This window comes from Tyto alba, unplaced genomic scaffold (assembly GCF_018691265.1).
Source record: "Tyto alba isolate M040663 unplaced genomic scaffold, T.alba_DEE_v4.0 Super-Scaffold_5, whole genome shotgun sequence".
NCBI classification, from domain to species: Eukaryota; Metazoa; Chordata; class Aves; order Strigiformes; family Tytonidae; genus Tyto; species Tyto alba.
In genome coordinates this window covers 2612145-2629304 of record NW_024881326.1, presented here as the reverse complement: position 1 = coordinate 2629304, position 17160 = coordinate 2612145, and the positions used below count along the sequence as shown (strand labels likewise).

The 17160-nt window shown below is 53.0% G+C and overlaps 1 protein-coding gene across 1 annotated transcript in view; it reads right to left on the bottom strand.

Moving 5' to 3' along the window:
* The window catches only part of SLC16A2 (solute carrier family 16 member 2), a 34749-nt gene that overhangs the window by 2938 nt on the left and 14651 nt on the right, over window positions 1-17160 (bottom strand). Inside the window, exons 2-5 of the mRNA XM_032983394.2 lie at window positions 6369-6513; window positions 1790-2252; window positions 1200-1343; window positions 443-671 (exon numbers count right to left, since the gene is read on the bottom strand). Of these exons, the coding sequence (XP_032839285.2) occupies window positions 443-671; window positions 1200-1343; window positions 1790-2252; window positions 6369-6513 (981 nt within the window). The remainder of the gene's footprint in view (window positions 1-442; window positions 672-1199; window positions 1344-1789; window positions 2253-6368; window positions 6514-17160) is intronic.

Genomic DNA, 17160 nt, shown 5'->3' with positions numbered 1-17160 from the left:
ATTCCTATGCTTAAACACATACCCGGGTCTTGGGAAGACAGAAACTCACGTATCTCCATCTCTAACCTTGATTGAACAATCCAGAGGCTGAATTTACCAATTAGCAATCAGTCCCCAGATATCTAAAAGGATGTCTGGAAAACTAATATCTGTCAATTTCTAGCTGAGCTCCAAACAGAAATCAATTGATGTGATCTGGAGTTGCTCTCACTGTTCCCCGCTGGTCACTTATCAGCCCAGAGAAAGGCCCTGAGATGCTACGGGATGTATCATGGAGTGATGCTACACCCCATACTTCAACCCCCCTGTGACACAATGGGCCAGAAAATTCCAAACTGCACGTCTGGTCTCACGCCAAAGTATTACCACACGTAAAAGCTGCTACAAGCATCTGCTCACTCCCAACATCTGGGTCCAGGTCCGGCACCGTGGTGCTACCAACCTGCTATCGGCGTACCCGCGGTCATGGGCACAGCCATCAGCCCCATGAGGTACCCTATGGCCTGGGACGCCTGCATGGGCCCCACCAGCTCGAAAGCAATGGGGGCCATGATGGTGGTGAAGAAGCCATCGCAAAGGCCAAGGAAGAGGCAGATGACAATGACGCCCTCGAACCCTTGGCACTGGGGGATCATCATGCACAGGATGCCCAGCAGCATGAAGGATGCAACCTGGGGAAACAAAAGTGGGCATGTCATTGGGGTGCAGGATGGGTGGGGATGGGCAGCAGGAAGTGTCAGGAAGATGATACTGAACAAGTCAACAACACTGACCCCTCTTCTGGACCCAGCAATGCCATCCAGCCTCTGCTCTCGTCTTGGAGAGGCCTTTAAGAATAACCTTTTAAGAAGCTTTAGGAAGGATTATTTGCTGGATTAGCTGCCAGATTTCAGCAGTGTGTTATTCAAAAACCACAAGAAGGTGAGAGGATGTCCAGCAGTTTGGGAAGAGTTGGCACCACAGAGTTTGATTGCTGAATGGACACCGAGACCTCAGGTCAAGTGTGTCACTTCTCTGTACACCTTTCTATAATAAATTCTCTTCCCTAACAGCAGACAAGGGTGTTAGGGAATGGTCGGTAAAGGATTTGTGATCTGTTGTGAGCAGTTACTAAGCTGTGTCAATACTGATGTAGAAATACTAGCCCCTGACCTACAGTGGTGAGCCAGCAGCTACGTGGAGGGTCAGACACAACATACCTGCAGGTAAATCTTCTTCAGCCCAGGAATGCAGTCACCGATACGACCCGAAACCAAACGCCCCAGCCCTGACATAGCTCCGAGGCAAACCAGGAGAATCCAGTCCTTTTTGGTTTCTTGAAAGCGCTTCTCCACGTATTTTACCTAGGATGGAGGGAAGGACACAAGGACATGAATTCTCAGTAAGTGAATCCCGCTCATATCCTGAGAAGGGACAAGTCTTCCCGCAGAGGGCTCGTGGCTTTGGGGTGGTTGTGTGACCCTCATGTCCACACCACACTGACCTCCACCCACAACCTCTGCCCACCCCAAACCCAACACCCCCATCCTGCTACCCATGCTTGTCCTTGGGAGCCATGAGAAGCGACTGCTCTGCCCACCCTGGCGCAGAGGACACACAGGAGCATTAAAAAGCTGTCTCCCCCCATCACTATTCCTATTTACAGGATGCGCCTGCAGCAGTTTCTTCGCTTTGAGGCTTCTGGTGGCTCTGTCCCTACTGCCCACCTCCTCCTCGCTTGCATGGAGAAGACTTTTCGCTCCGGGCAAAGGGACCTCCCTCCCCTTCCAGTCCCAGCCAAGGCTCTTACCAGGTTCATGTAAGGTACAAGATATCCCAGGACAGCAGTAGCGATCCCAAAGGCCCAGATCCGATAGGTCTTTCTCCGGAACACCCTCAAGTTGAAATACTTGCGCGTCTGGGACCAGCACTGCTGCCGCATGCTCCGGCTGCCCAGCTTGTCCTGCCCATCGTGCTGAGAGTCACAAGATGGTGGCAAGATGGGCCGATAGGTCAGGGACAAGAATATCTGGATGAGCATTAAGGCACTGAGTACTTGGAAAGTATGAGCCAGCCCAATGGCCTTCCCAACCATCTTCAGGAAGAAGGGGAGCGGCACGGAAATGAGGCAGCTGCCACCGGCCACGATGCCGTTGGCCAAGCCAAGGCGGCGCTTGAAGTAGTGACCAAGGATAACCAGCGAGGGTTGGAAGGCAAAAGAGCTGCCGCAGCCAAAGAGGATTCCATACGTGAAATAACGAACTTCCAGAGACCTAGTGGGGGAAAAGAAAAAAAAAAAAAAAACACAACTAACAAAACCATCAAGTTTGTTACGTTACACAGCGGTAAGGACGCCTTCTCCTGCAAAACCTGGAGTTGAGACCCAGGTCTCACATACAACAGGTGCTTCACAGACAGTCTGACCTCGAGGAGCTTATTCTCTAGCCAAAGCAAGGATTATCCTCATTTCACAGCTGGCATGTTAAATCTTTGGGAAAACGGTCTAGCTGGGGACTGCTTTCTGCAAAGAGAAGGCAGCAACCAACCTGCCCTCCTTGGGAAGCTGACCTAACTTGAATGGTTTTTAAATTACAGCGAGCAAGATTTTCTAAGGTAGGCAGGGCAGGTTATTTTTAGCTAGAAATCCATTTTTTTTTTCCACTGAAAGGACTAATTGAAAACATTCTGCACCCAGTGTTTGAAAGCAGAAGGCACCAACCCTGCTGGTTCTTAGGGACTTAGGAAGGAAACATTGTGTTTCTGCCCAGGCTCCAGGCTGGTTAATTAAGTTTTTCTTCTTTAAGTTCCTTTGGGAGTTTCAATTAGACAGTTAATAGATTTCATTTGTACCTTACACTGGTGGCTGCACTGGAGGAGGGAGCCAAGTGGCTGCTCCACAGAACAGGTAAAAAGTCCTGAGAACTCTTGGAAGGAGCCTTTTCCCAGTTGTCAAGCCCTGTTTTCCCAACAGAAGGAGCTGAGAAATTAGCCTAAATTTAGGTGGTGCAAATAACCCATTGTGTTTCTCTCCAGATGAAGGTTTTTTTCCTTCATCCCCGTGCAATACATTCAGCTGCAAAAGCCTGACATGAAATACTGCATGGGAGGAGAGTGCGATGGAAACATCTGGGCAGCTCACCGGGCAAGCGCTGCCACACCAAGCGGGTCTCTGCTCCAATGCTCAGAACCACTTGTGAAATACTGAGTGCTGCTCATGAAGCAGGCGAGAAGACAGCAGCCCAGACCTAACAAAGTAGTTTGAAGTTGAGAAAACATTGACAAGCACATAATTTCTTCCATTACATGCTCCTCTCTTTAGCTTGCCAAGCAGAAAGCAGAACATGCTCGCTGTACCCAAAGGCTCAAAGACAAATGACTGTCATGAAAGACAATTTCCAGCTACTCCAGAACAAAGCCACATCAGAAATCCTCTCTGCAGGAGCCAGGCAAGCAGCTGGGCTATGCAGGCTGTCTCCGACCTCCCACGCACCAGCCCTGGCCATCCCTGCTGGGTCACACCAGCTTTGGTACTGCAGCTACGCTGCCGTGTTGGATAAGTGGAGACAAATGCCACAGTTCCCATCCGCTCCTCGTTGATGTTAAGACATCCCTGTGTGAGCAGGGGCTCCTTTCAGCCATGCTTCTTAGCCCTTAGGATTTCCCACCCTGCTTGCTGGGAATCAACCCGCTGCTCTCCAGTGGGAAGAGCGGCATCGTCTTCCTCGGATAACGAGGTCTCCCATGGATAACAACATCTCCTGGGACAAGGAGGTCTCCTTCCAACGGCTGCCTCTCACTTAAAGCTCACAACAGGAACGGCCCTGCTGGCAGGGGTTTGGGGGATTTCTCTCTGTGGGAGAAAGTGGGCAGAAATTGCGGAGGGGAAGGAGAGACAGATGAAAAGCGACTCAAACCCCAGTACGGAACACTTAACGGTGAAGAGGAGGGCTGGGAGGGCACTGGACGGCATATGCAGACAGCCCTGCTGAACTGGCCATCATCTCCTATTCCCCGCGCTAAAACGTCCCCCTTAAAACCGGAGGGAAGGTGACGTCTTAACACAACTGGGATTTCTTGAGGGCACATAAGATCTGCGGTGGCTCGAGCTGATTACGAGCGCAGGAGGCACCCTGGTGCAAGCCTTGCCTTGACCCCTGCCTGAAAACCTCAGCCTTCCCCAGAGCTCTGCGTTTCAGCCTATTTTGTTTATTTAGTGTTCTTTGTACAGAACTCCCAGTATTTGGAGAGTAGGAGGCCCTGAGTGTGAGCTGGGTGCTGGGGTCCTGCCGTGCAGGCTCAGTGGCTGAGCAGGTTTTTGGATCAGCTCAGTGCGGTGCCGGGAACCGCTGCTCCTCTGTTTGGACAAAGTAAACCCATTTCAGAGAAACCGGGAGATAAAGGGTTGATTAGCCTTGATCCAGCCCTGCCTGAGCTCACCAAACCCAGGCTGCATGTCCCTTTACAGCAGCAGCTTACAAACAGCAGCTCCCTTCCCACCGGTGCATGCAGCCCAGCTGGCGCTGGGTGGGTCATCTCCAGCTCCAGATGCAGAGACCTGGCAAGGCAGACCGAAAGAAAAAAAAAACCAAACAAAAAAACAACCCAAAACCTCCATCTCCATTGTTCTGAGTGAGCAGGAGCTGCTAGCTCTGAATTTCTGGACCAGCCTTCACCATCCAGATGGAGTGCTGCCAAATCCTGCAGCCTCGCAGCTCTTCCTCCAGCTCGGCTGTGCCGAAGGCAGCTTCCCTCACCTCGGTCCAGCTGCAAAGGGGCTCCTTTCTCCCTTAAAAGGCAGCCAAAGGAATGTGAACTGAGAGCAAAAAGGCAGGAAATGGGGATTTCAGTTCTGTAGCTCTTCTGGAAATAATACTCTTCTCTGCCTGTACTGTTTTGATTTTTTTTTTTTTTATGCCCCACACAACAAGCTGCTGGCAGCAATGTGATCCCAAGAGCTCTTTTTCTTTGCACGAATGTTTTACAACGTGAGGGAGGGGAATAAAAGTCCAAGCTTCGTTGATTAGAAGGAAAGCAGGATTACATGGGAAGCGCCTGTGATCTGCACTGCCCGGAGCCTGGGCATACTTTCCCTCAGGACCAGCTGCACTTTTCCCGATTACTATTATCCTTTGAAATACAAAGGGGTGGCATCTGCGGAGGAAGTCACAGAGGGTGGTTCCTTCCACGCCATTGCCCATGCTGCTGCCTGAGATGGTTTTAGCATCCCAAGTTCCCTGCCTGCGATCAGCCCCAGGGCTTTGCTGGGAGGCTCAGAAACTGCCTCCCCCCACTCTCAGTGAAATGGGGGGGGGTGGGGGGGTGTCCCGCAGCTGGGGACTCAGGGACCCATCACACAGTGCATATCCGCAGGGAACCAGGGTTGGGGTGAGCACGAGGGTCTCGCTGACCAGAGTAAAAAGGAGCTGGTGTCCCACTGCCCCGCGTGGGCAGGGTGGGCAGGGAGGAGCACAGCACAGGCAAGTCGCCCTCCGGGAAACTAGTGTGTATTTGCTTCTAAAAACCCCACTTCTTGAAGCATTTTAATTAAAACAATATTGATTTTAAGTGAAACCCAACCCAAAGCAATGTTTTTATTCAAGACAAGCTCAGGCAAATGATGCTTTGGAGGGTGTTTCCACGGTGCCTTTGAGATTCCATGGAACAAGTGCCACGTAAAGGACCCCAGAGGTGACCTCTTTTTGCTTCCACAAATGCTTTGGGTTGAAAAGACTCTCACATGGAATCAGGTACACCTGCCATCCAGATGCATATCGGCGAGCACCTGCCAGCAGAAACTCATGGCGTGGGTTCAGCTGCGGAAAACGAGGAGCAGCAATTGCCCCGTGCTGCTGCGAGCACCCGAGCCGGTGTGGGAACAGCACCAACTGCTCCAAACACCATCTGCATCCCCCTCCCTCTGCCCTGCGTGGATACTCCTTCTCCCCAGGTGTAACCCATCGAATATTATTTTAAGCATTAATTTACTTTCAGTACCAAATGTGAAACTGGTTGCAAAGCAGGTCGGTTTTGTCCACCGGCATTTTTTTGGAGCTCCCTGCAAGAGGCACACCAACTCCTCGCTGCCTGTTTTAAAGATCAAATGAAGGACCTGAGGGATGAAATCCCATAAAATAAAGCCCCTCGCCCAGGTAAAATTCTCTCTCTTGTTATATAAGGACAAAAGAGCAACTTGGTTCAATTTGGAGAGAAGCAGGCTGTGCGCATGTGGGCTGCGCAGGGGCTGTCAAGATGCCAGGAGACCTCTCGTCTGAATGGAAACCACCTGCTTTGCCCCAAAAGGCAGCAGCAATGTGTAGGCAGAAGGGTTGCAGGGAACAGTGAGGAAGAGGAGCTCGCCGAGGAGCTGGCCTGCCCTTCTGCAGCCTTACTTGGTGAAGGAGCTGGAGAGGAGTCCGATGAAGGCGATGGCAGCTCCCGAGGCTGCAGTGGTCCTGCAGCCGATCCGGTCGGTGAAGATGCTGACGATGGGAGAGCAGAAAAAAATCATGCCCATGGCCAAGGAGCCGACCCATGCTAGGGAGAGAGAGAAGAAAGGCAATGGTCAGGGTGGGACATCAAACCAGGGCCAGGAGGGGACCAACCAGGGACCGGCTCCAGCTTTGAAGGTGGTCTTGGCAGAGAAGCAGCCCCGTCACACTTTTAATTAACAGTGCAGCTCATAAATAACACAGTGACCGTCTGCGCTGCCCACCACCATCACGGCCAGGGTGCAATCGGCAGCGGCTCGCTGTTCGCCCGTGCGAGGGAGGCACGGCCAGGTTTTCCTTTTATTCCCACCCCTCCCTGGGTTCATACACGTCCTAGGGAAGGTGCTGAGCTTTCAACGCTTTTTTTCTAACAGCCCTTGCTGTGTATTAACACCTCCTCCACTGACGCTGCTTCCACAGAGGACGTCTCCACAGCCAAAAGCCCCCCTCCTCGGAGCCCTCTGCTCCCTGGCGTTGGCTATGAAGAGTTTTATATCTTGAATTACAGCTCTGCATTTCCAGGTACCATGCTCACCCATCACTGCTCCGCAGAGACAGGACTGCCTCGCCTCTCCCTCGCCCCCCGGTCAGTGGGGATTTCTCATTGCAGCTGAGCTGATGGGAGACACACGGGTTGTGCCAGGTTAGATTACATCCCTGGTGATGCCCAGGTGGGACCACGATCTCATGTCTCCTTCCAACCCACCTCTGGAGAAAACCACTGGCAAGCTGGCTGGCATTTTTCAGAAACTTATTATTCGCAGACTATTGCAGCCTGTTGTTTTCTTCCTACCCTCCAACTTCTCTCTTTAATGGTTTCTGTGACTATTTTGGGGAGGAAGGGGAGGCTTTCAAGAAAAGCAACGTGGTAAGGAAAATAAAATCTCAGTCTATGAGCTCTGAGGAGACAGGGCAGCAGGACAAACGCACGGACAAGGGGCCCCCAGCCCTACCCTGCACCCAAGCAGGGGGACCTTCCAGAGCATCTCCGAGCTTCAGGTGCTGGCTTTGGGCTACCGAGCGCGACCTGGCCCGCACAGACCCTAGGACATGTTGTGCTCCTTACTTTTTTTATTCCTTCTTTGGGATTGATTTTTTTGCACCCAAACCGAGTGCTCTGCAAACCCTTTTAGCACAGCCCTGTACAATAACAACATCCTTCAAGAGCTGTGAGATTTTCAGAAAATAGCCAGGTCCCTATTAAAAGCAAATCCCGGCTATATAATGGCCTCTCCAATCTCTGCCTTTCAAAAAGGACCACACAAAGAAGCCCTCGCTAGCCTGGGAATAACTGACCCTTCCAAATTAATTATAAGTTTGCAAGGACCCAATTTACTCTGAAGTCTTCCTTAATAAATGCAGAGCAGAGCAATAAAAAGAAAAGCAAGGGCTGTGCAGGAACCTCGTGGGACTCACCGGGCTCTCGTCTCAACACCAGGCGAAATGCAAAAGGGTGAGGGCAAGGGAGAGGACCCCCCTCTCCGGCTGATTTTCTTGGTTATAAACACAAGGCACAGTGTAATGAAAGTCCTTCTAATAGGATTAGGTGGCACGGCTCCAAAGAGCCGTCCAAAACAACTCCAAGAGGGGGTGAGGGGTGGGAGCAAAGCCAAGATTGGAAAGGCTCGTTAAATTGGATAATATACTTCCAGAAATGTTCCTTCTACTCCAGCCAAGGCAGTAAAACGTTAGATGGCCCCGTCATGTTTGAAGTTTGTTATTTTTGGAAATTGCTTTAAGAAACGCGGAAATAAAAGCATAAAGCAAAGTATTAAATTTAAAGGGCCAGATTCTGATCTTAATAACCCGGAGATTTACATGCAAATAAGCAGTATCAATCTCTGGCCCCAAAAATGCACACTCACCTGCGGAGATCAAAGCAAACCTGGGGTGAGAGGCTCAGCAACGGGCGCTTAAAAGCTCCTCCAGCTTTGGGTTTGTAAAAAGGAGATATCGCTCAATTAAAATTGGTAAACACAAAAAAAGAGTCCCGTGGCAAATTGCTCTACCTTAGAGAAAGGGCTTACCACAAGCAATGAATAAAAATAGGCTTGGGGAAGAACATCAAGTTAAAATTAGTAAGAACAATAGCCTCACTTCCAGAGCGGGGTTTTGTCTTCCCAGCGCTTCCCAGCGAAGCCCCGGGAAGCCGGGAGGGCTGGGCGAGCTCCAGCGCTGGAAGGAAACCTTGGCAAAATCTGGGGGCAGGAGAAAGCCGCCTCGGCTCCGGCTCCGGTCCCGGTGTGATTCACACCAAAACAGTCCCAGGTTGCACAATTTGCCCCCGTTTTAGCCCCAGCGTGACGGCGGTGATCTCCGTTCACCTGGGTCAGGGCAAGGCTGGAGGAAAGCCATGGCAGAAAACCATGGGTTGAATAAAAAAACGGGGTTCAGGTGAAGTGTAGCCCCAAACCTGCCCCTGTGGACGTGGAGCCAGAGCCCCTGGATGAAGGGTTTATTTTTGGCAATCTCAGTAACACAGTATTGAAGTTTCTCTTGGACTTTCTTGGACATGAAGGGCAGAGGCAGCCATTCCTCCAGTGGAAACCAGACAGGGCTTAACCAGCCTGAGTCAGGGCTTCCCTTCGGCAGCTCCTCCTATGCTGGAGAAGTTACAACTTGATTTAAAGCCCACAGGAAAAAAAAAAAAAAAAGGCAAATCTTTGCTTCTGATTTCCACGGGGTTTGGATGAGATGGTTAATTCCTAGCCCAGCCACACCTCACAACCCTCTGTGGCTGATAACCTGGGTGAGATATTGAAACACACAAAGACAAGCCCCCACAAGAGGCACGAAGCCTTATCAGCAGCGCGGTATGATCAAGCAGATCCTAAAAGAAACGATGGAGCAAATCCAGCTGAGGAAAGGGCTGGAAGGAGCTCAAGAGCTGTGCAGAACTTGGACAGGAGTCAGGTTAAGACTTGATCAAATCTCAAGGTGCCGTGAGTCCAACCACCTCCCGGGAGCACCAGCTGAAGGGGCTGGTTTTGGAGCTGCCTGGCTGGGTGCCATGGGGGGACCCGGCTGGCGATGTCCAAGAAACCCTCTCTCCAAGGGATGCCTTTACAGAAATCCTAAACGCATCAGAAACCACTTTTTTAGTTTAAAAAAAAGGCATTTACAGCACTCCCCTTTTGCTAGGGGAAATGAAGACGACTTCTGACTTGGGTGCTGGCATTATTAGAGGTGGTTCACCTCTCTGCTGACCCTGCCTGGCGCTGCGAGTTATGCCGAGACCAGCCATGTCCATGACACCCAGCTCCCACCCGCAGCCCCTCCTGAAGGCAATAAATCAGCAGCTGGGGAGCCGTGACCCCCCCCCCGCCCCGGGTGCACGCAGCCCACTCCTCGCTGCTCGGTCCAGCAGCGGGCTGGGGGCCAGCAGCAGCCTGAGCTGCCACCTCAGCCCAGGCCTCCTCCACAGCTGACGGGACCTTCCTGATGGCCCTGGGGATGCTCTGGAGTGCGGGAAGAGCCTGGCATGGGGCTGGTGCCCCTTTGCTGGAGCAAAGAGATTGACCGAGGAGAGCATCCCACCTGCAGCCCTGGCACGGCGGGAACGCACAGGGTAAAGCTCCAGCTGAAGCTCCACACATTGCTCCGTCTCACCTTGACTTAACAAAGACGGCTGAACTGTTGGGCCGTGGCAGGGCCAAAGCAACGTGGCCTTCAACATGGACAGGGGAATACAGTGGTTGAGGATCTCCAAGGGGAACTGCGATGTAGCGGCGTAGATGTGGGTAACATGGCCAAGCCAAGACGTCGTCCTCGGCACCACTCACTCTGGGATCAAAATGGAATAAAAACTGGGGAGATGACCCATTTGCCCACCAGGTCCTCCTCCTGCCCATGGGTGACAATGCTTCTGGGGACCCTGTGGCAGAGGATTGGCACGTGGCGGGGTCAGGACCTGCAACGGGGCTGGCAGTGCTGAGGGGCCGGGGAGGGCTGTGAGCACCACGTCCATGTGTTCATGGCAGGAAGAGGTGGGCAGGGCCCCCAGCGTCGGTCCAGGCAGGTCCCATGCACCAGACACCCGAACAGCTTTCTTTCCAGCAAGGCCATCCCAAAAGGATGAAAAGTTCCTTACTTGCCACCATTTTCCTGAGCAGAAAAAGGTTTCTGGTCGTGGCGGAGCAAAGCAAGGTGGGCACAGGAAGGGGAGAAACAACAGGGGAAAACATCACTGCTCCGAGACGCAGATCCAACACCCCACCCCCCCACCCCCCCCCGGTATTTAGCTCATTGTTCCAAAAAACATAATTAAAAAATCATACTGCGTAGTACTTACGGCCGAGCCTATTTGTTCCTTTAAAAATTAATCTCCAGGGAGAGAGAAGGAAGGGACATCGCTCTCAGCTGTGCTTCCCCGCTGACCCAAATACCCCGGGCTGGAGGGATCAAGGGCCAGGAGGTGACCTCAGATCCGCCGCTGGAGGAAGTGTCTTCCCTCGCTTCCCGCGGCTTCTCCCGTTCGCACCGCGCGGCCGGGACAGGGCGGCCGCCGGAGGGGACGGGGACATGCCACAGAGAGTCACCTTCCCCGGGCATTTCTCGGAGGAGAGATGGGGCAGCCAAAGGTAATTCGTCTCCATCTCCCTCTCTGCATCGCTCCTCCAAGAAATAAGCAATTCCTCGACTCGCGTTTTCTGGGGACATCACACGTCTTCAAAGCCCTTTTCCCAGCCCTACCTGGCTCCCTTGTTGGGTGGCCTGGGAGCCCAAGCAACCTGGTGGCCCTGCCCACGCAGACACTATGGGGAAGCAGATGGCTGTAGCCCTCCTCGGTGGAGCTAATGCGTGCCGCCCGCAGCACATCTGCAGTGAAAACGAAGCAGCTGTTTTATCTTGTGCCCTTAAAATTCAATTTGCGTCATCCTCTCGCTCGCTCAAAGCCTGAAACGCTCCCGACGGCTTGGCCCCATGTGCTCAACAACCCCCCACGGACTGAGCCCATCCTGAGGACGGTTGGTCAAGGCTTAAATAAAGGCAGACGGAAAGTCACATCTGAGGAGGCCACCGCGTGCACAGCAGGAAGGGAAACTAAGCTGAAGAGCAGCAAAGCGAAGCTGAGGAGCAGCCGGGCTCCTCTGGACAGGAGGTGGTGGGGGGGCAGTGTGGTGGCAGCCACCCTGCATCACGTGCAGCTGAAAGCCAGATAAACTCATTAATTGTATAGCAAGCCCTGCTTGGTACCATACCCTAAAGCTTCAGAACAAAGTCCTCCTTTATCAGGCTCGGCTGATTTCTCCCCCCTCCCTTCTTTCGAAAACAATTCCACAACAGCCTGAAAATTGGAATAAATGGAATTACTCGGAGGAATTATTCAAAGCCAGATCTGACTAAAGATCCTTTCAGTGTCCCATTTGTGGCAGTATTAGGACAGACTAAGGGAAAATGTGAATGTCGTAGGAGAAGTGGCAGCTACCATCATCATGGCATGGTCCCATGACCATGGGTAATGCAACGGCTTCTCAGAGACCAGACCCAGCAAGTCTCCATCCAGTCTTTGCCACAGGAGATCTTTAAAAAAACAATTTTTCACTGGTTCAGGAGCACAGAGCACCAGAGCAGAGCAGGTTAGGAATGTACTTTGCTTTAAAAATCCCAGCACATCTCTCCTGATTGGGCTTCTCTGCCTTCCCTCGCTGTCAAGGACACAGGGGACTTTGAAGAGATGATGCCCAGGCCACCTCCTGTAACCACTGAGTGACAGATATCAGCTTATGTGAGAGAAAAGTCCCAATATTAGCTGCCCTGTGGCCATGTTAAGGAGAGATGGAGACAAATCTGTGGTTTCACTTGGCAAGCAGCAGGCGCGGAGTGTTTGCCTGAGGTTCGTGTGCTGAATGTCTCAGAGAAACTCAGCCCCAGCTACATTTTGCATCATTTCATTCCAAAACCATAGAATTTGACCCCAGTTAGACCGGAATGGCGTTCGAGCTCGTGTCTGAGCTGCATCACGTCCTCCTCGTCCACAGCCCAGCTCCCACTCAGCCTCGGAGGCTCCAAGGCTGGTCCAGAAATGCAAATTCTTGTGAAATCCATCCAAAAGCAACAGGCAGCATGTGCTCTGCAGCTGAAACCCACCATGTGCCCAGGCTGTTTTTTTTTTTCTCCCCAGAACTCCCCTCAGCAGGACAGGAAGGTTTTTCTTCTCTGCGTCACCTTCTGGCTTATGATTTTTGAGAGATGATTCACCTACCACGCGCTAATTACCCAACAATAGGAGCTGTGGTCGCAACAGCTTCATCTCAATGTGGTCTCCCATCCACCATGACGTCTTTCCGTGACCTACACCCTCGAGGAGCCTGGGGATCTTGTCACTCCAACCTCTCCTGATGTTGGGTGACTCCAAGTGATGTTGGATTGGACCAAGTTTGCCCATCTCCCCGGATGAGAGGCCAGGGTTGCGTGACTGGAGGGCATATCTTGGGGTTCAACTGCTCTTGCGTAAAACCAGGGCCTTCATGCAGTTTCTGTCAAATGAATCCTCAGAGCCTCTTTAGTATTGGGGAAAAAAAAAAAAAAGCACGTCCCCGGGGCGAGCATCCCCTCCTTCAACTGCGCTGTCAAACACCTCACCAGCCCCTGGCTGCGTTTTAATCCAGCAATTTTATGAAAAACAGAAAAGTTCCATTTTAATTGGTGAAAATTCCCTCCTCCCACCCGCGGAGCGCCAATCTGTAATTAGCCTTTCATGTAAAGCGATGTTTATTCCTGACGGAGTTTATCTTGGCACAAACACACGCTCTGAAATGTGCACACATTTGAAGACGCAAACCCTGCATTTAATTCTCTATCTGCTTGTTAATCCTCATTGTTCCCAAGCCCCTTTTCAAAACACACCCACGGGGAGAAGAAAGTATTTTTTATATATATATAAAAAACCCCCTTCCAGTGTCAGGAACACCAGCAGCGAGCGCAGCACCGCAGGCACCAGCCCAGGGTCTGGCTGCCCCCCAGCTCCCGACACTCACCCAAACACACCATGCCAAACCCAGGAGGTCTTCTTCCTGATTTTTTCCATCTTTCTTTTTTTTTTTATATATATAATTTTTCTCCCCAGCTGTGATGCCCCTCAGATGTCCCCCCCACCCTGCAATGCAGCGCACTCACCCGAAGGGCAGAAGCCCCCATGCTTATTTGGCAGCTCTGCAGCGGGAGGGTGGGGAAAACACGGTGAGGAAACCACCTACAGTTCCCGGCCCCATTTTGGAGAACCTACCCCCAGCGAGGCAAGCAGAGGGAGGCCAGACCCCAAGTTTCATGATTCCTGGGCTTAGTTTGGAGCGATTTGGGATTTACACACTCTGGGCATGCAGTGGCCACATCTCCTAGCGTAGCAGCTTGGGGCTGGACCAGCAGCCCCCAGGGACTTCCCAGCCGGGACTGGGTGACCGAAGCAGACCAGGTCCTTGCCCCCCTGCCCAGCCCCAAGCACAGAGGGCAGCATGGGACCCATCAGGGTAAGCAGAGAGAGCGGGGGGCTGCCAGAGGCTGCTCCAGGTTGTCCCACTCCACATTGCTTCCAACAGGGCAATAAACACAGTATCTTACCTTAAAAAGTGAAAAGGAGAGCAAAGGGTCTGGGTCAGGGTCAGGCTCAGGGTTAGGGCCAGGATTAGGGTTTGCGTTTGGGTCAGGCTTATGGTCAGGGTTAGGGGCCCCAGCTCTCCCCAACCCAATGCACCCTGGCAGGTTGCGGTTTCCTCCAAGCCCCATGTGCTGGCTCCTCACCCTGTGTTTTTGGGGAAACGGTTCCCATTTCTGAAGCCAGGCAGGTGCCGGAGCTGATGGCAATGATTAACTCCAGCGGGGCACTGTGGGTCAGCTGTGGCCCTGCACGCCAGCTCCTGCATGTCCGAAATTTTAAGCCTTTGGAAAAGCCATGACCTGATCAAACTTCACTGTGCTCTGACTATGATTAACATCCCCCAGCCACTTGTACAAGCTTGGGAACAGCTCAGCACTCATACCCTGCCGTGGCCATCCTCCCATCCCAAACAGAGCAGTGGTGACACCCCTCCTCTTCCCCCCAGCCCAAAAAATGTGTTATCTCCTCCAAATCCCCACAGTGACGGCTTTTTGTAACTGGCAGTCTCATACTGGTAACCTGTTCCTGCAGCACACGGACAACTGGGAGGACAGTGGAGCTGGGGGACAAGGGTGGTGGAGCTTCAGGAATTTGCCCCACTGCTTCACCTCCCATTGGAGACCACCAGCACCAAGAGATCGCTCTGCAAGAGGTGTTCACCCGTCCCAGGCTAAAACATCACATTTGCAAACAGGGCAGGGAGGATGTGAGGGGGTGGGCGCCTGCGAGGAGAGAGGCAGCATGAGGGGCAGCCTGCCAGCCTGTCCCAGCCTGGTACTGGCCAGTGCCAGCAGCACTGGGGCATATGTCTGGCCAGTGCCAGCCATCGCTTCCCAGCCTGGGACCTGGATGAGAGCTGTCACTTTTGGGGGGGGACACCTGAAACCCCAAAAGGGCAGGAGGGCGACTCTGGGGAGCACCTCACCCCCCCCCCCCCGCCCCACGCTTTCCTGCACCCCAGCACCCTTCCAGCCGTCCCATGCAACGGGGCTGTCGTGGCATTTCCCCGGCTCGGAGCAGCTTGGCTGGCTTTGTGATACGCTGGCCGGGACACAGAAGCCGTGGCTCCCAGCCAGTGTGTGTCAGAGCGGATGGCGAAGCAGCACCGAAGGTCACAGGCTGGGCTGAGGGGGCAATGCCAAGGTCAGAGGTTCATCTCCCGGGCAGCCACAGCATCCCTGGGCATCCCTACAGACGTCTGTGCCCAGCACAACCCCACCACCACAGCTGGCATCGCATCTCCAGCTACACGGCGACGTTATACCCAAGACCCCCAAAATCCCCAATGCTACTCTGGGGGGAAAGCACCTGGGGCATCCCAACCCCTTCATGCCTCAGGGAGAAGATGGGAAAGCTTCCAGCCCCTGATGGGAGGCAGGTTGGGTTCCCCTCCCGAAGCACAGCTGGTGGCCCAAGACTGCTCCATCCCTTGTGAAATCACCGGGCGCTTTCTGTCTCCTCTCCCCCCCTCTGGCAAACCTCGCCTGGGCTGTGTTTAGGAACCGTCCGCCTTCTGCGGGGAGGCTGGGGTGAGAAAGGATGCTTTTTTCCAAGCTGGAAGAGACAGAAAAGTTTCCCTCCTTGCCAAATTTCTCCCAAGCCATCTTCTGTTTCCCATTAACGGCGAGAAGAAATCGTCCAGCCTGGGTCCGTGCTCCTCCCACTGCAACTCCCACAGGCACTCGTCAACATCCCAGTGAAAAAAGGAGAATTAAACCCACCCAACCTGGCTGGTCGTGACGCAGGGACCCGCAGAGCAAGGACCAGCGGCGGGTGGAAAACAACCCCCCTGCTAGGCTCTTACATCTCCCCCACGGAAACTTTTCAACTCCAGTTGCTGGCAGGAGTCAGGCTGATCCCAGCTGAATTCCTTCCACTTACCAGCAAATAAATAGCAGTTAAATGGAGGGAAAAACACCCTTTTTTCAAAGAGAAAACAAAGAAGCCTGGGAATATAAATGGAGACGAAATGTTGGGCTGGTCACAGGCTTGTGAAGGTCTTTTTTCCCTCCTAGTCAGGTACTTGACAGCCTTCCCTTCCAGTTAATTAAGGGATACTCAGAAAGAAAAACACTTCCAGCCCTTTGCCAACCCTGACCATTAAGGGGAGAGTCACAGCCTGCTTGAGACCAAACCCAGCAGCCCCAGCCACAGCTCCTCCACCCGGCCCAAACACTTAAACCAACATTTTTCAGACAAAGAGGTGACTTTGCAGGACATCTATGGACTCCTCCCAGCCCTGGCAGGCTTCAGTCCAGCCTTTTGTCCAAACCCTGTGGTGATGGGCATCTCCAGCCTTCCCCTCGACAAGGGCTGGCTGGTCTTCTTGCACTTCAACTATTTCTCCCAACCAACACCTTCCTTGCTGCAAAATTTCAAAGCATCGCTTCGCAACCTGTCCCTCACCAGCCAGAGAGAACAGCGTATCACCTTTTTTTTTTTCCAACTTTTTAGGGAGCTGAAGGCAATGATGTACCTTCCCTCCTCTAGCAGGAACAAGCCCAGCCTAGGCTTCAGCACCGCACATCGTTCCCCCTCCTCTCCTCCACATCTCCCAGTTGGCTCAACCCTTTCCCAGTGTGTGGTGCTCAGTGGAGACACCTTCCTACATCCCTCCTGGGGACCAGGGATGGCGTGGGAAGAGCCAAATCTCCCAAATCCCCAAGGATGATCGAGGTCAGAATAAAGCATCCCCCACGTTTCTCCCAGTGGCAGCCACATCCAGCACTGGTGCTGCTGGTTCTGCTCCTCCCTGACACCCCACCCCCAGCCCATAACCACCCCACGGAGCCCTCCAAGCTCTGGGGGGAAAAAATACTGTGTCAACCTCAGCCTGAGCCCCCCTGGGGCAAGCACCCCGAGACGGAGAGCACTGGGGTGGCAGCGATGCCTCCCCCACAGCACCCAAGCAGAGCCGCCCGCCCAAATATTATCAAAATATTTCAGTTATGTTACTTATTTGCTTACACCCAACAAGGCCCCAGTTTCCCCGAAGACAAAGTCCGCCCAATGCCAGACTATATACGGGGCTAGAAATATGAAAGGGAAAATCTAGGCGGCAGCAGCGGTTGCTGCAGGCGCTTTCTAAAGGGAGGC